This window comes from Phocoena phocoena, chromosome 19, assembly GCF_963924675.1.
Source record: "Phocoena phocoena chromosome 19, mPhoPho1.1, whole genome shotgun sequence".
NCBI classification, from domain to species: domain Eukaryota; kingdom Metazoa; phylum Chordata; class Mammalia; order Artiodactyla; family Phocoenidae; genus Phocoena; species Phocoena phocoena.
In genome coordinates, this window is record NC_089237.1 from 28419063 (window position 1) to 28444661 (window position 25599).

At 35.2% G+C, this 25599-nt stretch overlaps 1 protein-coding gene across 1 annotated transcript in view; it reads right to left on the minus strand.

The window, feature by feature from the left end:
* The window catches only part of BRIP1 (BRCA1 interacting helicase 1), a 187754-nt gene that overhangs the window by 14368 nt on the left and 147787 nt on the right, over positions 1–25599 (minus strand). The window contains 1 exon segment of the mRNA XM_065897689.1: positions 10205–10317. Within this exon segment, the coding sequence (XP_065753761.1) occupies positions 10205–10317 (113 nt within the window).

Genomic DNA, 25599 nt, shown 5'->3' on the forward strand with positions numbered 1-25599 from the left:
TTGGATTGGTTGTTTGTTCTTTCAATATTGAGCTGCATGAGCTGTTTATATATTTTGGAGATTAATCCTTTGTCCGATGATTCATGTGCAAAAATTTCTCCCATCCTGAGGGTTGTCTTTTTGTCTTGTTTATGGTCTCCTTTGCTGTGCAAAAGCTTTTAAGTTTCATTAGGTCCCATTTGTTTATTTTTATTTCCATTACTCTGGAGGTGGATCAAAAAATATCTTGCTGTGATTTGTGTCAAAGAGTGTTCTTCCGATGTTTTCCTCTAAGAGTTTTACAGTGCCCGGTCTTACACTTAGGTCTCTAGTCCATTTTGAGTTTATTTTTGTGTATGGTGTTAGGGAGTGTTCTAATTTCATTCTTTTAAATGTAGCTGTCCAGTTTTCCCAGCACCAATTACTGAAGAGACTGTCTTTTCTCCATTGTATATCCTTGTCTCCTTTGTCATAGATTAGTTGACCACAGATGCGTGGGTTTATCTCTGGGCGTTCTATCCTGTTCCATTGATCTATATTTTGGTTCTTGTGCCAGTACCATACTGTCTTGATTACTATAGGTTTGTAGTATAGTCTGAAGTCAGGGAGCCTGATTCCTCCAGCTCTGTTTTTTTCCCTCAAGACTGCTTTGGCTATTCGGGATCTTTTGTGTCTCCATACAAATTTTGAGATTTTTTATTCTAGTTCTGTAAAAAATGTCATTGGTAATTTGACAGGGATTTCATTGAATCTGCAGATTGCTTTGGGTAGTATAGTCATTTTCACAATATTGATTCTTCCAATCCAAGAACATGGTATATCTATCTGCTGGTATCATCTTTAATTTCTTTCATCAGTGTCTTATAGTTTTCTGCATACAGGTCTTTTGTCTCTCTAGGTAGGTTTATTCTTAGGTATTTTATTCTTTTTGTTGCAATGGTAAATGGGAGTGTTTCCTTAATTTCTCTTTCAGATTTTTCATCATTAGTGTATAGGAATGCAACAGATTTCTGTGCATAAATTTTGTATCCTGCAACTTTACCAAATTCATTGATTAGCTCTAGTAGTTTTCTGGTGGCATCTTTAGGATTCTCTATGTATAGTATTATGTCATCTGCTAACAGTGACAGTTTTACTTCTTTTCCTATTTCTATTCCTTTTATTTCTTTTTCTTCTCTGGTTGCCATGGTTAGGACTTCCAAAACTGTGTTGAATAATAGTGGTGAGGGTGGACATCCTTGTCTTGTTCCTGATCTTACAGGAAATGCTTTCAGTTTTTCACCATTGAGAATGATGTTTGCTGTGGGTTTGTCATATATGGCCTTTATTATGTTGAGGTAGGTTCCCTCTATGCCCACTTTCTGGAGAGTTTTTATCATAAATGGGTGTTGAATTTTGTGAAAAGCTATTTCTGCATCTATTGAGATGATCATATGCTTTTATTCAATTTGTTAATATGGTGTATCACATTGATTGATCTGCGTATACTGAAGAATCCTTGCATCTCTGGGATAAATCCCACTTGATCATGGTGTATGATCCCTTTAATGTGTTGTTAGATACTGTTTGCTAGTATTTTGTTGAGGATTTTTGCATGTGTATTTATCAGTTATATTGGTCTTTAATTTTCTTTTTTTGTAATACGTTTCGTTTTGTATCAGGGTGATGGTGGCCTCACAGAATGAGTTTGGGAGTTTTCCATCCTCTGCAATTTTTTTGAATGGAAGATTTTGAGAAGAATAGGTGTTAGCTCTTCTCTAAATGTTTGATAGAATTCACCTGTAAAGCCATCTGGTCCTGGACTTTTGTTTGTTGGAAGATTTGTAATCACAGTTTCAATTTCATTACTTGTGACTGGTCTGTTCATATTTTCTAATTCTTCCTGGTTCAGTCTTGGCAGGTTATACCTAAGAATCTGTCCATTTCTTCCAGGTTGTCCATTTTATTGGCATAGAGTTGCCTGTAGTAGTCTCTTAGGATGCTTTGTACTTCTGTGGTGTCTGTTGTAACTTCTCCTTTTTCATTTCTAATTTTATTGATTTCAGTCCTCTCCCTCTTTTTCTTGATGAGTCTAGTTAATGGTTTATCAATTTTATCTTCTCAAAGAACCAGCTTTTAGTTTTATTGGTCTTTGCTACTGTTTTCTTTGTTTCTAATTCATTTATTTCTGCTCTGATATTTATATTTTTCCTTCTGCTAACTTTGGGTTTAGTTTGTTCTTCTTTCTCTAGTTCCTTTAGGTGTAATGTTAATTGTTTATTTGATATTTTTCTTGTTTCTTGAGGTAGGCTTGTATAGCTATAAACTTTCCTCTTAGAACTGCTTTTGCTGCATCCCATAGGTTGTGGACCGTCGTGTTTTCATTGTCATTTGTCTTCAGGTATTTTTTGATTTCCTCTTTGATTTATTTAGTGATCTCTTGGTTGTTTAGTAACGTATTGTTTAGTTTCCATGTGTTTGTGTTTTTTACATTTTTTCTCTCTAATTGATTTCTAATCTCATAGCGCTGTGGTCATAAATGATGCTTGATATGATTTCAATTGTCTTAAATTTACTGAGGCTTGATTTGTGACCCAAGATGTAATCTATCCTGGAGAATAGTCCATGTGCACTTGAGAAGAAAGTGTAATCTGCTGTTTTTGGATGGAATGTCCTATAAATATCAATTAAATATATCTGGTCTACTGTGCCATTTAAAGCTTGTGTTTCCTTATTAATTTTCTGTTTGGATGATCTGTCCATTGGTGTAAGTGAGGTGTTAAAGTTCCCCACTATTATTGTGTTACTGTCGATTTCCTCTTTTAGAGCTGTTAGCAGTTGCCTTATGTATTGAGGTGCTCCTATGTTGGGTACATATATATTTATAATTGTTATATCTTCTTCTTGAATTGATCCCTTGATCATTACATAGTGTCCTTCCTTGTCTCTTGTAACATTCTTTATTTTAAAGTCTATTTTATCTGATATGAGTATTGCCACTTCAGCTTTCTTTTGATTTCCATTTGTATGGAATATCTTTTTCCATCCCCTCACTTTCAGTCTGTATGTGTCCCTAGGTCTGAAGTGGGTCTCTTGTAGACAGCATATATATGGGTCTTGTTTTTGTACCCATTCAGTAAGCCTGTGTCTTTTGGTTGGAACATTTAATCTATTCACATTTAAGGTAATTATCGATATGTATGTTCCTATGACCATTTTCTTAATTGTTTTGCATTTGTTTTTGTAGGTCCTTTTCTTCTCTTGTGTTTCCCACTTACAGAAGTTCCTCTAGCATTTGTTGTACAGCTGGTTTGGTGGTGCTGAATTCTCTTAGCTTTTGCTTGTCTGTAAAGCTTTTGATTTCTCCATCAAATCTGAATGAGATCCTCGTTTGGTAGAGTAATCTTGGTTGTAGGTTCTTCCCTTTCATCACGTTAAGTATATCATGCCACTCCCTTCTGGCTTGTGGAGTTCCTGCTGAGAAATCAGCTGTTATCCTTATGGGAGTTCCCTTGTATGTTATTTGTCATTTTTCCCTTGCTGCTTTCAATAATTTTTCTATCTTTAATTTTTGCCAATTTGATTACTATGTGTCTCAGCGTTTTCTACTTGGGTTTATCCTGTATGGGACTCTCTGTGCTTCCTGGACTTGGGTGGCTATTTCCTTTCCACGTTAGGGAAGTTTTCAACTATAATCTCTTCAAATATTTTCTCGGGTCCTTTCTCTCTCTCTTCTCCTTCTGGGACCCCTATAACGTGAATGTTGTTGCGTTTCATGTTGTCCCAGAGGTCTCTTAGGCTGTCTTCATTTCTTTTCATTCTTTTTTCTTTATTCTGTTACATGGCAGTGAATTCCACCATTCTGTCTTCCAGGTCACTTATCCGTTCTTCTGCTTCAGTTATTCTGCTATTGATTCCTTCTAGTGTAGTTTTCATTTCAGTTATTGTATTGCTCATCTCTGTTTGTTTATTGTTTAATTCTTCTAGATCTTTGTTAAACATTTCTTGCATCTTCTTGATCTTTGCCTCCATTCTTTTTCCGAGGTCCTGGATTATTTTCACTATCATTATTCTGAATTCTTTTTCTGGAAGGTTGCCTATCTCCACTTCATTTAGTTGTTTTTCTGGGGTTTTATCTTGTTCCTTCATCTGGACATAGCCCTCTGACTTTTCATCTTGTCTATCTTTCTGTGAATGTGGTTTTTGTTCCACAGGCTGCAGGACTGCAGTTCTTCTTGCTTCTGTTGTCTGCCCTCTGGTGGATGAGGCTATCTAAGAGGCTGTGGAAGTTTCCTGATGGGAGGGACTGGTGGTGGGTAGAGCTGGCTGTTGCTCTTGTGGGCAGAGCTCAGTAAAACTTTAATCCCCTTGTCTGCTGATGGGTGGGGCTGAGTTCCCTCCCTGTTGGGTGTTTGGCCTGAGGCGATCCAACACTGGAGCCTACCCAGGCTCTTTGGTGGGGGCCAATGGTGGACTCTGGGAGGGCTCACACCAAGGAGTCCTTCCCAGAACTTCTGCTGCCAGTGTCCTTGTCCTTTGGTGAGCCACAGCTGTCCCCACCTCCACAGGAGACCCTCCAACACTAGCAGGTAGGTCTAGCTCAGTCTCCTATTGAGTCACCGCTTCTTCCCCTGGGTCCTGATGTGCACACTACTTTGTGTGTGCCCTCCAAGAGTGGAGTCTCTGTTTCCCCCAGTCCTGCCAAAGTCTTGCAATCAAATCCTACTAGCCTTCAAAGTCTGATTCTCTAGGAATTCCTCTTCCCATTGCCAGGTCCCCAGGTTGGGAAGTCTGACGTGTGGCTCAGAACCTTCACTCCAGTGGGTGGACTTCTGTGGTATAAGTGTTCTCCAGTTTGTCAGTCACCCACCCAGCAGTTATGGGATTTGATTTTATTGTGATAGCGCCCCTCCTGTCTCACTGCAGGCTCTTTGCTTTGCATGTGGGGTATCTTTTTTGGTGAGTTCCAGTGTCTTCCTGTTGATGACTGTTCAGCAGTTAGTTGTGATTCTGGTGTTCTCGAAAGAATGAGAGCATGTCCTTCTACTCTGCCATCTTGAACCAATCTCCAGACTCTTTAAAAAGTTAATTTTAGCTTGTAAATTTTAATTTTTAATCAAATACACAAGCATAGTTTAAAAGTCAAATAGTATTATAATTGTTTTAATAAAAACAGAATTTTCTTTTGCCTACCCACACCACATCTCCAATTCCCAATCTCAGAAACAAGTAATTGAAAATATTTTACATAGTTCTTGTGGTCATTTGTCTCCATATTTCTAAATAACATACTACTACTACTTCCTGTTTTTTAACCATTAGAAATCATTTACTGACTCTTCCTACAGAAGATGTTTATCTCATATCACTGATAACTTCACTACCTCTCCATTCTTCCAGCAGCATTATATCACAATTCTTTTGTAAATCAATATTCAGTGGATTACCATTTAAAGGTGAATTACATGATCCAGTATGATTACATGTCCTTTCCCATACAAGACGTTTTTGTCTGCCTTGGAGTTAATAACTCCCTCTTTCCTTTTTTGCTTAATTTTCTATGTTTCTATCATTAATTAATTTCCACTTTGTCACAGCTGCAAGAATTTTTCTCAATAAGGGCAAAACCTTCCATCCTCAAAAACCAATCTAGACTAACTACTATGGGACTGCCACACAGATTCATCCCAGAGCTTTCTTCCTTGGTTGTTTTGGGAATTTCACTTTTCTGGGTTGGAACTCCGGTTTCCTGTATCCTTAGTATTCCTCTTTCTGTATTTTCTCTTCTTTGTTGGAGAATATCTTTCAGTTGGATCCTGAGAAAGTGTGCATTTGAAGCAAATGTTTTAGGTCCTTTAATACTGAATGCTTTAGTCTGTCTTACAGTTTATATTGATCATTTGCATTGCTAAGAACTTAGATTGCAAGTCAAAAATTTCCCTCAAATAATTGAAGATAATTTTCAACTGTCTTTCAGCTTCTAGTGTTGCTTTTAAGAAGTCTGTTTCAATACTGATTCTATATCTTTTGTATGAGAGTTCTCTTTTTCTCTCTGGAAGGTTTCAGGACCTTTTCTTTACCTTGGGTACTTTGAAACTGCATAGTGAGGAGCTTTGTAGCTTTTCCCCCTTTACTGGTACTTGAGTGGATGCTTTCATCAGGAAAGTGTGTCCTTCAATTCTGAGCATTTTTCTTGAATTATTCCTTTGACATGTTTCTTTATTTTCTCTAGTCTCTTCATATGGAGCTCCTATTTATCAGAAGTTGTTTCCTGCATACTGATCCTCTAGTTTTCTAGTTATTCTTTCCCATTTTCTTTCTCTTTGATTTTTGGATGTGGGAAATTTCAATTTTCTCTCCTAAGCCCAATTCTGCATTTAAAATTTGTTGCTACCATATTAATGTCTAGGAGTTTTTTCTTATTTTCTGTTCTTGTTTTATGGAGGCAATATCTTACCTCCCCCTATGGGTATTACTGATAAAATTAAAAAATTTTTCTTTTATCCAACAGTTGGCAAACTATAGTCCACAGGGAAAATCTGGTCCATATCATGTTTTCGTATAGCCTGCAATCTAAGAATGGTATTTACATTTTAAAGGTTAAAGAAAAAACAAAGAAGAATGTGGATGCAGACTGTATGTGGCCTGAAAAACATAAAATATGTACTTATCTGGCCCTTTACAGAAAAAGTTTGCCAACTTTTTTTCTACTGCACTGTTTCTGTTTTCTACAAGTTATTCCACCCTGCTTTTGTTTCGTTGGTATTGTTTTGGTCTCTGTTTTTCATATTACAGACATTCTTTGAATATCTGGTGAAGATTCCATGCACTTATTTAAGAGTAAGGCACTAAAGTGCTGATTGGTAGCTTTGTGTACATGGGTGGGACTTATAGGCTGGGAGGCTTGCAGTAAGGTAGGAACAGGGCCACTTTGTTACTATCTGTAGGCCCTTATTCATGGGGTGGTCAGTTTGCTTAGACAGGAACACTGTACTTTCCTGCCGTGAAGATATAAGATTGATTGTCAGCCTACTCAGAGCTGAGAAGAAAAAGAGAATGGAGCTCTCACATTCAGTAGGTAGACTTTTCTTACCCCACATCTTTAATACATCCTTAGCTGTAACTGTAGTTAAAGAATATATAGACTCTCTAGTTCATTCTATCCAGAGAGTACACCTGGGTGGGGGAGGGGGCTGTCTAACTACTACATATACTAACTTGTAACCAATCCTCTTTAGTTTAACAGTGCTTTAACCAACACTTTAGAGTACCCCCAAGTCCTAAGCTTTTCCATGCTTGAATCTGGAAGATCTTGTTAGCTTTCATGATTACAGATTTAAATTTCAGCTTTCTCTTGCCTGCTAAGTCATTCAATTATTCATCTGTTTTCCAGTGTTCAAAATTTATTGACAGCTCATCTGTCATTGTCTCTTCTCCCACTCTTTTCAACTTTATAGGTTTGACATTTTTATTCCTTAACTATCATGGGATTTTGAAAGGGGGGTGAAAATTAACACAAAGGTTTGATTATTCCATAGGGACATTAAAAATCTAAATTTTATATGACGTTCTTGTGTGATATTTTAAAGTAATCCATAGGTTCTGAGGCATCAGACCAACCATAAAATTGGGCAGGATAGGAAGATGTATATTGCCCATATTATATAACAGTGTTGAAAATCAATGCAAAGTCAGGGTGCTATTCTATTTTGGTTTATGTTTAAAGTGTCCTACGGCAGAAAGGCATTTAAGTTAACAAAACAGTTCAGAGAAAAAGGTTTCACCTTCTCTTTTTTCCATTGTTTTCATACTGCCTTGCTCAAATGAATTATGCCCACTTGAGACAAAGATTATACTTTAGTAAAGCAGACCCTTTAGGAAACTTATAGTGCAGTTGTAACCTGGTCACAAAACCACCTGGTACATTCCTGAAAGCTGTTATTACTTTTTATGGATTTACATTACTTCAAATACTCTAACAGTCCCATGTGAGCTTAAAAAAAGATAACATTTTTTTAAACTCAATTTGTTTCTGCTTACTTTAGTCCTTCTAGACATATCCCTTATAAGAACAGTGCATTAGTATAAGCACCTTTTATGTCAATCAATACACATGAGTTTTATCAAATGATGTAAAACATTCACTTGATTTTTTTTAGTGGATGTTTCTTTGGAATAAGTTGCTACTTGTTGATACTGTTCCCCTGAAAATCAGTACAATGACAGTTGGGCTATCCACTTTTTAATTAATAAAATACTGAAACTATAGTATTCTATATCAACATTATAAACACATGCTTTTTCTGAAATTCTTGAAAAGTATGTTTTGAAGCTCTAGAAGCTCTCTGGCCAATATGGTATAGCCGGAAAAGCAATGAACCTGGCATTTTTCACTAATTCAACAAGTACTTATTGTGTATCTATGTCCCAAGATGAGGCACAGGTGGTTGCTGAGAATGGAAAAATGTCTAATACATGTTTAGGGAAGGAGACAGATAAACAGGCTACTCCAAAACAATGAGATATATGCTATAATAGAGATAAGTATAAAGTGCTATGGGTTTCCTAAGGAGTAAATAACTCTAGTTGGAGAAATAAAAAAAGTCTTCATAAAGGACATGACCTCTTCAACTAGGTTTTGATTGGTAAACTTGCCAAATGAATTGTATGGTAACTTGTATGCCAAGGCAAAGAATAATGAAAGGATATGGTACATTTAACAGTTTAATAGTGAGATGTTTATATTTAATAGTGAGAATTTTAGTGGATACAGGTAGGCATAAGGATGAAAAACCAAGTCTTAAGGTTTTAAATGTAGGTGGTGTCAAGACATGAAGGTGCATTTAGTAGCTATGTAACATTAGACAAGTAATTTCATCTCTCACAACCTGTTGAATATATGTAGAAAAGGTTTATAAATGACAAAATAGGATATAAATGTACTTTTGCTTCAAATGGTTTTTTAAAATTCAAGGCATTCCTTATATTAAGAGAAAAAATCAGCTGAGGTAAAAATATTTATTTTCCTGAAATTAAGCCTACTGACTAAAAGGCAAGAATTTTAAAACAAACATTAAGGCTCCCCTAGAAACTATTTGCTGAATAGTAAAATAAAACAAACAGGTCAATCAACAGGGAGAGACAAAGTAAGTAGATGAAATGCTTCAAGAACAATTTCCAGTGAAACCTGATGCCAAGTACCAGTGGGATTTCTAGGCAGAGAAGGGCAGTAGGTTAAACATAGAACTGAATCACTCAGTTTGAAGAGAAACAAATGCAGAATATCATTCTGAAATGATGGGGAGGGGAGTGGGTGATGTGTTCTGGGACTTAAATCCAGCTGTTGCACTCATGTCACCAGCATATGTAAATCTGAACTCAAATGCAAGCTGGTCTGCTTATGTTTAAATGAGCTAATGTGAGTAAACAAGACACTTGAGAAAAGTCCAATTTCTAGATTGGTTAGGGCAGATAATGGTTAGCTGTGGGTCTTCTGGCTGATCTGAAAACGTGTCAAATGGCCATATTTTCATGACTTTACTCTTAACCTGTGTTCTTCTATTTGAATTATCTGAATTTTATTTGTACAGCTTCACAGGAAAAAACTATTATATGGTTAAACTAATTATAATTTCATAAATAGAGAACATAAAGTGTTAAATTAGATTATAAATAATCTAATAATTATAGTATTTATAAATTTAAAGTGTTGATGTCCTGTGAAATTATGGTATAAAATGGTGATTTAAAAACTAGTTCCACAAAGCACAAATCTTAATGGACCAGAATCTTTAGAAAAAAGAGTATTATAATTAAATTTTACTGTTAGTTGGTGTGAATTCTTTAGTACCATGAACACAGTTTGTTTTAACTCTTCTTAAATGGTTTGCTTTTTACCCATAAAATCATCATTTAGGTTCTGATGTTCACAAAATAAAATTTTATTGTTTGGTGGTGAGCTTCTATAAACGTTTACTGAGCACTCTGTTGTACACTCACTGACCAATCATAAATCTTTAACCTTTAGCAAATATTGAGTTTTATTTTGGGTTTCAATTATTCCATTGACTCTTTCAACTTTCACTCCTGACATCTATCACTGAAAATATACCAGTTCCCAGGGTTCTAGTGAAATAAAATTCCATCAAATTTACTATAAGGAATAAAGTAGCAAGACAAGCTCTGCAAATAGTCCTGGTCAGAGATAATATTACAGTAATATTACATTAAATTTCACTCCACTTACCTACCTAGGGCCTGGTTTAAGGCCCTGTATGCTTGAATTTCATACCACTGACGACCTGGTAAAAGACCTCTTAATTTTGAATGCTGGTCATTATATTGTCGCTTTAGTTCAACCTAATAATTTAAAAATATATTAAAAAAAGATAAAGTAATTAAAGGTCATTTAAAAACTCATTAACTTCTAACATTTTGAGTATCATTGAATTAGGGTAGAAAGATTTGTTTTTCAGTACTAAACATTTTTCAGTTCATTTAAAACATTTCTATTCATCTTTACATTTCCTAAATGCCTACATGAACTTAGTTAATTAGCTGTGTGATATCAATCAGTTTTATTGAGAAATAATTTATATATGGCAAAATTCACAAACTTTCAATGTACATGTAGATAAATTTTAATAAATGTATAGTCATGTAACCACCACCACAATCATAATTTAGAATATTTTCACTACCTAAAAACTCCTTCCTATCCCTCTTCAGGCAATCTCCTTTATTGCTGACCCTGTCAACCAATGGTCTACTTTCTGTTTTGCCTTTTTTAGAATTCTATGTAAATGTTATTATACAGTATGTAATCATTTGTGTCTGTTTTTTTTCATTTAGCATAATGATTTTGGAATTCATTCCAAAATAGTTCATTATTTTATGTTTATCCAGTCTGATAATCTCTGCTTTTTAACTGGGATGTTTAGACCATTTACATTTAATGTTAACTATTGTTATGATTTAGTTTAAATCTACAGCATAGAATATACATTCTTCTCTTCTCAAGTGCACATGGAACATTCTCCAAGATAGATTATATGTCGGACCACAAAATAAGTCTTAGGAAATTTAAGACTGAAATTACATCAAGTATCTTTTTCAACCACAATGGTAAGAAATTAGAAATTAATAACATAAGGAAAACTGAAATAGTCACAAATACGTGGAAATTGAAGGACATGCACCTGAACAACCAATGGGTCAAAGAAGAAATCAAGAGAGAAATCAAATAGCATCTTGAGGGACATCCCTGGTGGTCCAGTGGTTGAGAATCCACTTTCCAATGCAGGTGACACGGGTTCAATTCCTGGTTGGGGAACTAAGATCCCACATACCACAGGGCAACTAAGTCTGCGTGCTGCAACTACTGAGTATGCACGTCGCAACTAGAGAGCCCATGCTGCAACTACTGAGCCCATGTGCTCTGGAGCCCACACACTGCAACTAGAGAGAGAAGCGCAAGTGCCGCAATGAAGAGACCGCATGCTGCAATGAAAGATCCCACATGCCGCAAGGAAGATCCCACGTGCCACAACTAAGACCCGATGCAGTCAAAAAAAAATAATTTTTAAAAATTATCTCAATACAAATGAAAATGGAAACACAACAAACCAAAACTATGGGATGTAACAATAGCAGTTCTAAGAGAAAAGTTTATAGCAAAAAATGCCGACATGAAGAAAAAACAAAGATCTCAGATAAACAACATAACTTTACATCTTAAGAAACTAGAAAAAAGAACAAACTAATCTCAGCAGAAGGAAGGAAACTACTAAGATGAGAGCAAAAATATATGAAACAGACCAGAAAAAACGACAACAAAAAAATCAATGAAACTAAGAGTTGTTTTTTTAAAGATAAATAAAACTGATATACTTTTGCTAAATAATTAAGCAAAAAAAAGGACTCAAATAAAATTACAAATGAAAGCATAGATTACAGCTGATACTACAGAAATACAATGAATCCTAAGAGACTACTATGAACAATTATATGTGAAAAAAAAGGATAACTTAGAAGAAATGGATAAATTCCTAGAAAAAAATCAACCTACCAAGAATAATCATAAAGATATAAAAAATCTGAACAGACCTATAACAAGTAAGGACATTAAAACAGTAATCAAAAACCTCCCAAATGAAGAAAAGCTCAGGACCAGATAACTTCATTGGTGAGACTGAAACTCTACTAAGCATTTAAGGAAGAATTAACACCAGTTCTTCTCAAATGCTTCTGAAATACTGAAGGGGAGGGAACACTTCCAAACTCGTTTTAAGAGGTCAGCATTATTCTCATAACAAAGGCATGTAGGGACTTTAAAAAGAGAAAATTACAGGCCAACATCCTGATAAACATAGTGGCAAAAATCCTCAGTAACAACAACAACAACAACAAAACTGAATTCAATAGCTCAGTAAAAGGATCATACACCACGATCAAGTGTGATTTATCCCTGAAATACACATTGGTTTAACATACATAAATCAATAAATGTGATACACCACTATAACAAAATGAAGGATAAAAATCACATTATCTCAATAGATGCAGAAAAAGCACTTGACAAAATTCAACATCCTTTTGTGATAAAAATTCTCAAAAATTAGGCATAGAGGAAACATACCTCCATATACTAAAGGCCATATAGACAAGTCCACAGAAACATCACACTTAATAGTGAAGAGCTAAAAGCTTTTCCTCTAAGGTCAGGAATGAGACAGAGGTGCCCACTCTTACCACTTCTATTCAACAAAGTATTAAAAGTCTTAGCCAGAGCAATTAGGGAAGAAAAAGTAATAAAAGGCATCCAAAACAGAGAAGAAGAACTAAAATTGTCTGTTTGCAGATACATGATCTTATATGTAGAAAAGCCTAAAGATCCACAAAAAAACTCTTAGAACTAATAAAATTCAGTAAGGTTGCAGGATACAAAAATCAGTTGTGTTCCTACACACTAACGACAACCTATCCAAGAAATTAGGAAAACAATCCCATTTACGATAGCATCAAAAAGAATAAAATACTTTAGAATAAATTTAACTAAGGAGGTGAAAATCTTTACACTAAAAACTATAAAACACTGATGAAAGAAATCGAAGAAACACAAATAAAACAGGAAAGATCCTGTTTATGGATTGGAATAATTAGTATCATTAAAATGTCCTTATTGGGCCTCCCTGGTGGCGCAGTGGTTAAGAGACGCCCTGCCGATGCAGGGGACACGGGTTCGTGCCCCGGGTCCGGGAAGATCCCACATGCAGCGGGGCGGCTGGGCCCATGAGCCATGGCCGCTGAGCCTGCGCGTCCGGAGCCTGTGCTCCGCAACGGGAGAGGCCACAGCAGTGAGAGGCCCGTGTACTGCAAAAAAAAAAAAAAAAAAAAAAAAAAAAAAAAAAAAAAAAAATGTCCTTATTACCCAAAGTGATCTATAGATCCAGTAAAATCTCTATCAAAATCCAAGAGACATTTTTTTTTTTTTTTTTTTTTGGCGGTACACGGGCCTCTCACTGTTGTGGCCTCTCCCGTTGCGGAGCACAGGCTCCAGACGCGCAGGCTCAGCAGCCATGGCTCACGGGCCCAGCCGCTCCGCGGCATGTGGGATCTTCCCGGACCGGGGCACGAACCCGTGTCCCCTGCATCAGCAGGTGGACTCTCAACCACTGTGCCACCAGGGAAGCCCCAAGTGACATTTTTTTACAGAAATAGAAAAAAGAATTCTAAAATTTTTATGGAACCACAAAAGATCCCGAATAGCCAAAGCAACGTTAAGGAAGAACAAAGCTGGAGGCAACACATTTCCTGATTTCAAACTATATTATAAAACTTTAGTAACCAAAACAGTACGGTACTGGCATAAAATCAGACACTCAGGCCAATGGAACAGAAGAGAGAACTCGAAATAAACCCATGCATATATGGTTAACTGATCTTTGACAAGGGCACCAAGAATAGACAATGGGGAAAGATAGTCTCTTTAGGAATGGTGGTGGGAAAACTGGATATCTGCATGCCAAAGAATGAAACTGGATCCTTATCTTATACCATATATAAAAATCAACTCTAAATGAATTAAAGATTTAAATTTATACTCTGAGACCATAACACTTCTAGAAGAAAACAGGAAAAAGCTCCTTGGTCTCAGCAATGATTTTTTGGATATGACACCAAAAGCACAGGGAACAAAAGCAAAAATAAACAAGTGGGACTACATTAAACTAAAACACTTCTGCAGAGAAAAAGAAACAATCAACAAAATGAAAAGACAACCTATGGAACAGGAGAACCATAATCTGATAAGAGGTTTATATCTAAAATATATAAGGAACTCATGCAAAACCAACACCCCGCCCCACAAAAAAAAAAAAAGGAAAACACAAAAGAAAACCTGATTAAAAAATAAGCAGAAGTCCTGAATAGACATTTTTTCAAAGAAGATATACAAGTGGCCGATGGGTACATGAAAAGGTGTTTAACATCACTAATCATCAGGGAAATGCAAATTAAAACAAAAATGAGATATCACCTAATACTTGTTAGGATGGCTATTATCAAAAAGACAAGAGGGGCTTCCCTGGTGGCACAGTGGTTGAGAGTCTGCCTGCCAATACAGGGGACACAGGTTCGTGTCCCGGTCTGGGAAGATCCCACATGCCACGGAGCAGCTGGGCCCGTGAGCCATGGCCGCTGAGCCTGCGCGTCCAGAGCCTGTGCTCCGCAACGGAAGAGGCCGCAACAGTAAGAGGCTCGCGTACCGCAAAAAAAAAAAAAAAAAAAAAAAAGACGAGATGACAAGTGTCGGCAAGGGTATGGAGTAAAAGGAACACTTATACACTGTTGGTAGAACGTAAAATTGGTATAGCCATTATGGAAAATGGTATGGACGTTCCCCAAAGAATTAAAAATAGAACTACCATATAATCCAGCAATCCCACTGCTGGGTATATATCAAAAAGAAATAAAATCAGTCTTGAAGAGATGTGTGCAGTCTCATGTTCATTGCAACATTCTTCACATTGGCAAGACATGAAAACAACATGTTATTGATTGAATGAATGAGCAAAGAAAATGTAAAATATATATACACATACACACACACGTGCGTATATATAAGGGAATATTATTCAGGCATAAAAAAGAAATCCTGCCATTTGCAACCACATGGATGAACCTGGAGTGTATTATACTAAGTGAAATAGGCCAGACAGAGAAACATAGTCATGACCTCACTTATACGTGGCATCTAAAACTGTTAAACACATTGAACCCAAGAGTAGAATGGTGGTTGGCAGTAGGTGAGGGGTGGAGGAAATGGGGAGATACTGGTTAAAGAGTATAAATTATCAGTGACTTTTGGTTATAAGATGAGTAAGTTCTGGGATTTGAATGTATAGCATGGTAACTATACTCAATAGTAATGTATTGTATACTTGAACTATGCTACGACCTTAAGTGTTCTCATCATACACTGAAAAAATGGTTAACTATGTGAGGTGATGGTTGTATTAATTAACCTGATTACAGTAATTTGACAATATATATTAAGTCACCACAATTTACACCTTAAATATATAGAATTTTTATTTGTCAATTATATCTCAAAGAAATTGGGGGCTGGGGGGGAAGAGGTCCATACAGTGTTGTGGCAAACTTTCTGCTGGCCTTGATCCTGGTTTTGGAAAGATGGACCTCTTATTTCCCTAGTAAAAACCTTTCATGGCCTCAAAATACCATAAATAACATTGAAAGCCAAATGAAAACCTGGAGAAAAAGTTCTGTTAACTAATATACAATGAACTCATACACAATCAATGACAAAATCTAACTACTAAAAGTAAATAATCTGTGAGAAAGCAAGTCATCAAGTTGAATGATAAATGGCTGGTAACCCACATGAAAAGATGCTCAACTTTACTAGTAAACCAAGAAATGCAAATTTAATATTTCCATTGTTTTCATCTGTAGAATACTGACAAATATTTACCAAATGTATTTATATTTTCCAATAAGTACAGATAGATAATATGTACGAGAATACTCATTGCATCTTTGTATTGGAGAATATTAAGAAACAATCTAAATGTACATCAAGTACAATGAAATATACTACAATTATTCTGAGATAAATATTGGGCTATTATATAGAAAGAAACAGATCTATATGTTTTGACATAGAAATTTAGCTAAGATATATATTTTAAATAAAAAATCAAGTCAAACACACACATACAAATGGCCAGGTGTCATGTTAGGAATAAGGACCACAATATAGAGCAATACCAATTTTAAACTAGCCCCCCAAAAGACTTAAACCAAACTCTAACAAGAACCACAGGGGAAACAGAATTTAAAGACCGTACTTTGAGCTTTTCCCAGATCTCCCCTAATATATTGTCAAATCGTGTCCATATAAGTTCAAGATGATCACCTACTAATTGAACTGCCTACAAAAACAAAAATATATTTTTGTTTCTATACAATAGAAATTGTATAATTTCTATACAATAGAAATTACTACAAAGATGATCCATAATCAAGGAAAAACAGGCAGTCAATAGAAACCAATCTAGAAAGGGCTCAGCTAGTGGAATTAGCTGACAAAGACTTTAAAGTAGCTGTTATAAATATATTTAAATAACTTAAAAACATATGTTTTAACGACTGAAATTTGGAGAATCTCAGCAGAGAAACGGAAATGTAAAAAAGACCCAAATAGAAATTCTACAACTGCAAAATACAATAACTTAAAAAAAATTCATTGGATGGATTTAACAGCATATTGGAGAAGGCAGAAGAATTAGTCAGTAAATCTTAAGACAGATCAATAGAAATAATGAAACACATCAATTGGAGCAAAATAACTTCATACACACCAAAGACACTGGTTGGTGTAAAAGAATCAAAGCATAAAAAAGCAGTCACAGGGACTTCCCTGGTGGCACAGTGGTTAAGAATCCACCTGCCAATGCAGGGGACACATGTTCAAGCCCTGGTCCGGGAAGATCCCACATGCCTCAGAGCGACTAAGCCCATGCGCCACAACTACTAAGCCTGTGCCCTAGAGCCCATAAGCCACAACTACTGAAGCCCGCATGCTTAGATCCCGTGCTCTGTAACAAGAGAAGCCACTGCAATGAGAAGCCCACGGACCGCAACGAAGAGTAGCCCCCGCTTGCTGCAACTAGAGAAAGCCCATGCACAGCAATGAAGACCCAACACAGCCAAAAATTAAATAAATAAATAAAAGCAGTCAATGATGATCTAAACAAATTTAAAAATCAGAGTTGAAACAGTACTAATGCATTTGATACAATATTTATTGACTCAAATGCTCCACTGTTAAAGGACATCAAGAATTTCTCACTTTTCCGAGTGACCGAATGTACGTTCATTTTCTATCTAGGTAATAACACACAGAGACTGTGTTAAATTAAACTTCTGCTTCTTTTCTGGAACAGAAATCATAATAAATTCTGCTATCTAGTCCTTGAATTTGATATTATAATCATATCCCTTTCAAAAAGACTCATAATTAATTACAGGGCATAAAACTACATTCCTATTAAAAGAAATGTCACACCAAAGGGTACCACATACCCAGCCTTCATCTGGTCTTCATAAAAATCTTTAAAATTACATCATCTCAAAAGTGAACTACTTTTATACAAGGTCAGAATGTATGGTATACACAAATCAGATTGACCTATTCAAATATATAAATTAATGAGCTTTTTCCTGTAAAAAGCTCTCTTGTATAAAAGTTCCTTCTTTTTTTACTGAAGTATAGTTAATTTACAATGTTTTGTTAGAAAATGCAAGTTTTGAGTGCAAGAAAATTATGTATTATGATTTCACATTTTTCATATACTAACTGAATGAAAAAAGTGAGTTATGTTTTAAGCTGCTCTCAAGAATGCTATAGTCAATTATGCCTCAATAAAGCTTAAAAAAAGAAACTAAATAAAAAAGAATGCTGTAGAAACATTAAAAATATGCATTTAAAATATAAAAATTGATATAATGAAAAGAAGAAATATTTGATAACTTAAAAAAATACTAATTCCATTCAATATTTATAGTTTTGGCTGTGTGTAAGGTATCTGTGATATGCACTAGGAATACAAAGACAAGTTAAAAATATTTTCTGCCCAGCAAGAGATTACAAGAACAGAAACGATTGAGTACAAATGGCCATCAAGTAAATATAAGTGCTAAAATATTAACTTTGATTACAGTGTATAAAAGTAAGAGGAGTTGAGAAATGAAGACATGCTATGAATTTGATACGAGAGTAATGAAGGCCTTACCTGGAAAGCCAAAGGGAATGGAAAAGAGACCCAGTTCATAACACATTGTGGAGTTACAGAACTTAAGTGACAAAGTAGATGTGGGTTTATTAAAGGGGGAAAAGTCAAAAATGACTCCAAAGTTTCCAGCCACTGAGAGAAGGAATCCAGTAACGCACCAAGAGAAGACAAAAAGAAAAGTATGTTTAAGGAAGAAGATAAACTTGGCTCAAGCCATTTTAAAGAAATAATTTCTAGGGCTTCCCTGGTGGCGCAGTGGTTGAGAATCTGTCTGCCAGTGCAGGGGACACGGGTTCGAGCCCTGGTCTGGGAAGATCCCACATGCCGCGGAGCAACTGGGCCCGTGAGCCACAATTACTGAGCCTGCGCGTCTGGAGCCTGTGCTCCGCAACAATAGAGGCCGCGATAGTGAGAGGCCCGCGCACTGTGATAAAGAGTGGCACGCACTTGCCACAACTAGAGAAAGCCCACACACAGAAACGAAAACTCAACACAGCCATAAATAAATAAAAATTTTAAAAAAATTTCTAAACCAAGAATAGAAATTGATAATGAGTTAGCTAATCAGAAAGTCAAAATTGGAAAAGTAGGGAACCAAAGATCTTACTAATAAATGATAACAATATCTGTCAAGCTGCTATAACATTCCATGCACAGTGCAGTGCTTAATAGGTATTATCTCATTTAATCCTCATAACAATCTTAGAAAGTTGGTACTGTTACCTCATTTTACAGATTAGAAAAATAAGTTTTAAAAAATTAAGTAACATGTGGAAGGTGACCCAGTATGTAAGTAGTAAAGCTGGGATTTGAATCTAGTCTGTCTCTCTCCAGAGCTTGCTCTCTTAAGAGTAAAAACCCAAGCGTCAGGATACCCTACAGCTTCTCTGAGTGAGATCTTAGGTAACTCAATTCTATTGTGGCTTTCTCCTATTTAAAAATGGAATGAGTGTTAAAATCTAATTAATAACAATAACAAACTGCTAGCATTGTAAGTTCACAAACTGACTATAATTCCTAGCAACTAGTTAATCCAATGTGAAACAGTAGGAATTGTTCTTTTCAGTCAGTCAGCTTTTAAAGATCCCCTATGTGGTATTTCTGGGCAAGTATTTATCAAATAGTATATTTTTGTAATATAAGCCTAATCAAAGGTATAAAGTTATTTTCTTCAAAAATTTCAGACTTCCAAGATCAATTAACAATTTACAGTTTTAAGAAGTTGTAAAACTACTTAAGAGAAAACAAAATCTCTTCAAAACACTGTATACTATTAACCTTCTGACATATATATATATATGTACACTTCTGACAAGTAGCTTTCAAATTGGTATATAAGACATTTTATTTTATATCCTCTCAAAAGAACCTGTAAACTTTCTAAATTAAAACTTTATAACTTGAATATAAAGCAAACTTTCCTTTAAGCATCATAGAATATGCTTTTTAAAGTAGTATAGTGAATAATATGGCACCATAGGAAATACTAGGTAATATTAAAAAAATAATTTGACAATTCAGCAATAAAGTATATTATATTTAGAGATAAGAATACTTAAAAATTCTATCCAACTATACATTTCCTACCTATCTCTCAAAATGTAACTAAGCATTTATCTATATTAACATTATTTCCCCTCCCCCAAATTTGCATTTATCCTTTGCCAGACATAATAGCTTAAGGATTTTCAAAATTTACTATACCATGTTGAAACAAATACTTTATAATGATCACTCTGCCTATGACAACAGTTGCTTTAGGAAATATTAGTTATAATTGAAATATTTACAGGTAATATAGCAAATATTAGATTAAATAAACAAAATTCTCTCTCCTTGGTTTTTTATTTTTCATTAAAATGAATTAATTTTTATGTATGACTACATTATTTCAACTTCTTGCAAATTTTCAAATAATTTTTTACAATCCAAATGGCCTTTAAATTACTGCCAATATTTTACCTAGGGAAATTAATTTAGGTAAAAAGTAAAGAAAAAAAACTTTTGAAAGTAAATATATATAAAGGCTAACTTTGAAATATTTTTTATTATATAAAGAAGCAGATTTTAAAAAATAAATTTAAAAATTGTCTTTGGGTGAACACATTTAATTAGGGAAAGCAAAACTAAGGGTTTGGAAAAGGTAGAAAGACATTACACCTCTTTTTAACGACATCAGAATCTATTTCATTGTACACTTAGGAATTATCAGGTACGAAAATCAATGCCCAATTTAAAATGACATAAAGCATATGTGAAAAAGCCAGTTTCTCCTGCCAGCAAATAGCCTAAATGTTAAGTAAACCAAAGGCTAGAAGGGATTAGTTGAAATGTCAAAAGACAACATTTTACTTTTACCTGCTCATCCTTATAAACAGACTCTCATCCCTCAGGCATGCTTTCCAAACAAATAGTTTCAATGTGCAGCAGCAAAAGGCCCATGGCAAGCTCTGCCATCTTGTAACTGTCAAAGAGATTAGTCTTTGATCTATTTGGGAGGTCATGTCCACATTCACATTAGCTATACAGTCTAATAGCATTATACCTGTTGACCAATGCTTCTTTAATGCCTAACGAGACAGACATTTTATGTTATGGAAGTTAACTGTGAATGTTTTTTCTAAGTTTTGACAGAAAGTAAACACCATAAAGTGAGCTCAAGTGTGGTTTGGAAAGATGATCTTTTAAACCAGTTAATATTACTTTCCAAATACATTTTACAAGGCTTTCCCAAATTAGAAAGCTATATTTAATTGTATACTCTGGAAGGAGTTTAAACCACTTGCTCCCCATCCCCAATAAATTAGTGTATGTGTAATTTTGGAGGAGTATGTGAACAGCAGAGAGAAGGCAAACTATTTTATCAGAGGTTGCAAACTGAAGGCCCATGCCAACTCTCAACTAGCTCACGCATTTAAATAATCTATTTAACTCCTGTAGCAGCTTGTGTTTGTAACCCACTGGTTCAGATGCTACACTGATTCACAGAACATTTTTTCATAACTGGAGTTCAACATTCATACAAAATGAAAAACACCCTTAATATGGTAGTTTCTAGACAGCTGAAAATATCTCTGCATCACAGGCTAACCTGATATAAGTAGAGATGAGATCCTGAATAGCAAAGATAAGATAATCAAGACTGAAGTGGGACTTAGGGAATTATGTTAAAATACCCATACAGCATTCAAGCAGAAGTTATATGGGTTTGGATTCTGATTTTAACATTACAAAATGCTTGAGATCAAATAGTAAGTTCCTTAAGTCCTCCAATGACTCAGTTTTATTGGAGACATTATAAGTAGTATACTACTGATAGCAGTAGTATATATAAAATAACCAAAAGGATCATACTGTATATGTCAACAAAAAATTTAAGTCACAATTTTGAATATTATTTTTTTCCACTTAGTCAAACCCAACAGTGCTGGCTTTAAATAGCTCTGTACAAGAGTAGACTTTTACAAGTTTTATAAGTAGCTTCTGAAGAAATAAATGGTGTGATAAATATGAGCTGGAACTATAAATGCATCTCTTTACTACTGCCTCATATGACAGACGGTGGAATTTGTCCCAATTTGTATACATATGTATTATGATTTCAGTAATAAATGCTTTCCTAAAAGCAATCAATATAGGCAGAATATACTTTTATTTTCTTGTATGTAAGCTTTATTTATTTATTATTATTATTATTTTTTTGCGGTACGCAGGCCTGTCACTGTTGTGGCCTCTCCCGTTGCGGAGCACAGGCTCTGGACGCACAGGCTCAGCGGCCATGGCTCATGGGCCCAGCTGCTCCACGGCATGTGGGATCCTCCCGGACCGGGGCACGAACCCACATCCCCTGCATCAGCAGACGGACTCTCAACCACTGCGCCACCAGGGTAGCCCCTATTTTCTTGTATGTAAGCTTTATGACAAAAGTTCAAGCCTGGTAATAAGACTAAGAACAAATGATCAGCTAAACTTACTAATTAAAAATATTAAGAAAACTTTGCCTCAGAAAAATAAACACATTTGTCTAGCAAACACTCAAGAAGAACAGTTTTATATTTAGCCAAGGTAGAGAACCTAAAATGTAAACATTTATAGCAAACTAAATCTGGAAGACAGAGACTGTGCATTAGACATTTATTGCTCCATATCATCACAGTGTAAACACTTTTATCAGGGTATCACAATATAAATTCCAATGGTTAGAGTTCTAAATTCAGCGTAAGAGCTTGTATATGAAATAAGTTAGCTAGATAAAAGGAATATAGCTGGTTTTATTTCATCTGGCATATTTTCAAAATTTCTGAAACACCAAGTTAACCAAATATAGTATATATATTGTTTTAAATGGGGAAAAATGGGTTTCTGCCAAGAGCTAAGAAGCCAGGCTCCCTTTTAGACTTAAATAAACACACACACACACACACACACACTCGAAATGGTTTTCAATTGTTACTTACTCTCCTTGTTACACTACGCTAGGTGACCACAGTAATCTACCAAGAAATAAGAATCAAGACATAGTAACAGACATAGTAAGAATAATATAGCTTATCTCACATATGCTTGAAGGTTGCTTTGAATAAGACACTTTTTGCAGAGAAACCTGTTATACTTTGTGTCATAAATTGTCAGTGTTGAAATAAACAGCCTACAAGTTTCAAATATAAAAAAAAGAACAAAATATATTCCCCTCAAATCAAGCATCTCTTGCTCTCAACATATTCAACCTCAAGTGGTTAAAATAATTTAGCTACTAGCCCAGAATAGTTTATTGGTAACACAGTAACATTCAAGCAATTCTGAATAAAGGCTTTAGATAATAATAATGCAAAAACATCTGTCAGTATGAAGCAGTAGATCTTAGTGTTTCTTTTAAATTATGAAAATAATTTGTCAAGATAAGAGCCCAGGGAAAAAGTAGAAATTAATATTTTTCTATTAAAAGAAAAAAAAGACAGTTAATACTTTAAGACATGCAAGAAACAACAATATCTGCTTATTCTGTAAAGGGCTATGGTTAAAATTTTTTTTAAAGAAAAATAGGCTTTGTTGCAATTTAGTTAGGCTACTCATAATAAAATATTATCCAGATAAACCTGAAAATGCTTAAATTATCATCTCTAGAAAATACTATATATATGTGTATATATATATATTTTTTTTTTTTTTTGAGGAAAGGAGATATGGAAAAAGCACACGGCTTAGAGTCAAAGCTTTGACATTTATTAGTTGTTTGACCTTGGGTAAGTCACAGTACCCCATTTAGCTTCCTTTCTCAGTTTCCTCCTCTGTAAATGGAAGAAAATAATTCCTGCCCGCATTACCTCATAGAGCTGGTTCAAGAAAGAAATGACAATGGACACAAAACTGTAAAGCATCATATATTAGAGGTAAGCAAGCTGGAGAGTCATTACTTATCCTGTATTTCTAAAAACCAATATAGGTTTGGGTGGCATGCTGTTGTAATATATTGTCGCATGTAAATGAAAAAAGTCATAGGACTGACAGACAACGTAGGTCATCTACCTTAGAGTTCTGACACTTAGATCAACTGTCTCTGAAGGCGCTTAACCTATACTACTCAACATAAGGACACATTATTTTATGTGACTTAAAAGTTTCTTCAGCTCATGGAGTGGCTACTTTTTCATCATATATCAATGAAAATATGTACATTGGCAAGACTCATAGAGAACAGTATTTAGTTTTGAAACATACCTTTTTCTAAATGACTTCTGCAATTGATCTTAAATTTTCTGAGAAATTATAACTAACATTAGCCTCTTTAATATCCTTCAAAATATTTTTTGACCATTTTGCAACCTATGAGCTGTATTTGAAGAGAACTATATAAAATATGTTAGTGGTGTAATCTACAGAATGAGTACCTGATTGTCCTCTATTAGTCTAAATATTATTCCTTACATATATCTTACAATCTAGAGCTTCCCTTGTTAAAGTCTCATACAAGAGCCAAATACTATGAATAAAACCCTTCTAGCAATAATAACTAACAAAATGAAATATTGTCTTACATAAGAAAGCAATGTGAGACTGTATATGGAACCATAGGCTCTTGAAGGAATGCGCCAATATTTAGAGGTTTTGTTAAGGGAAATGAGTAGTGCTGCATTCAGCAAGTGATAGAGATCTGCACCTGCTCCTATACAACCCTGGAAGGTAAGGAGGTCTCTCATGGAAGAGGCTTGTGGATGCGAGAAGATGTAAAACTAAGCACTGAGGCTCTGGGAGGACTCCACAAAAGTTTAGTGGCAATGGCAGGCATAGAAAGTAGAAGCTAATCCCAGTGAGAGGAGGCTCAGACTCAGAGTTCACATGATTAAATACCTTTAAAAATGAACTTGAGCAAGAGAAAATGTGCAGGTAAAAGATTACGTGAGTACTAGAAAACACTGAAAACATACTTAAAACTCTGTTTATTACCTCCACAGCCCAGCAAATGAATTCTGATACTTTTGCCATCTAGATTTTTATATTATTATATCGAAACATCTTTCAAACGTAAGTAAATGTTTGATTTTTAAAAAACATTTGTTACTTTCTACCTTTGCAGTATTATTGTTAGGAATGTTTGATTCAGAGCTTCTCAAAAGTGAAGGTGTGAGTGTGGGAATAAAGCATGTGGGATCATAGCACTTCAAAGTCTCCTACTTTATCTTTGAAAGTAATGAAGACTTCTGGTTTCAGGAAGGCAAAAAAATTTTTCTTCTTTCCTTGCCTCTTAAAAACCGACCCCAAATTAAAAGATAAATAAGAAAGAGAAATAGTCTCTATCTTCAATGAAACTAAGACATCTGTAACCTTAAACCCAAATATATGACTGTGAAAAGCAGACTAAATGACTAAGCAGAGAGGCGAAAGTTCAAACCGAAGTACCCACAGAGCTACTGATGGGAAATAAGCCAGTTAGGCCAGCAGGAGTCCAGAAAGGCTGAGGAAATTGATGCATAGGGAAACTGCTGGAGGATATGTACCACAAAGATGAAATAAGAAACAAGAAACAGGAACAAGGTCTGAGATCCAGGAAACTTGGGACCTAACACAGAAGACAAGCAAATCAAATTCCTAGGATGACAGCAAAGGGAAATCTCAGGATATTGGCAGTTAAGTGAGCCTAAAGAGCAACTTAAGTCTTGATTGAAGCAGGAGATCAGAAGGCTCCAAAAGGGATGTCTTCAGGGGGAGAAAAAGAACTGACCTATTATCTGACATGTCTCATAGGAAAACTGTATTGAGAGGTGTTGCAGATTTATTAAAGATTTCTTTAAAGATATATATATTTAAAATATTTATTTATTTATTT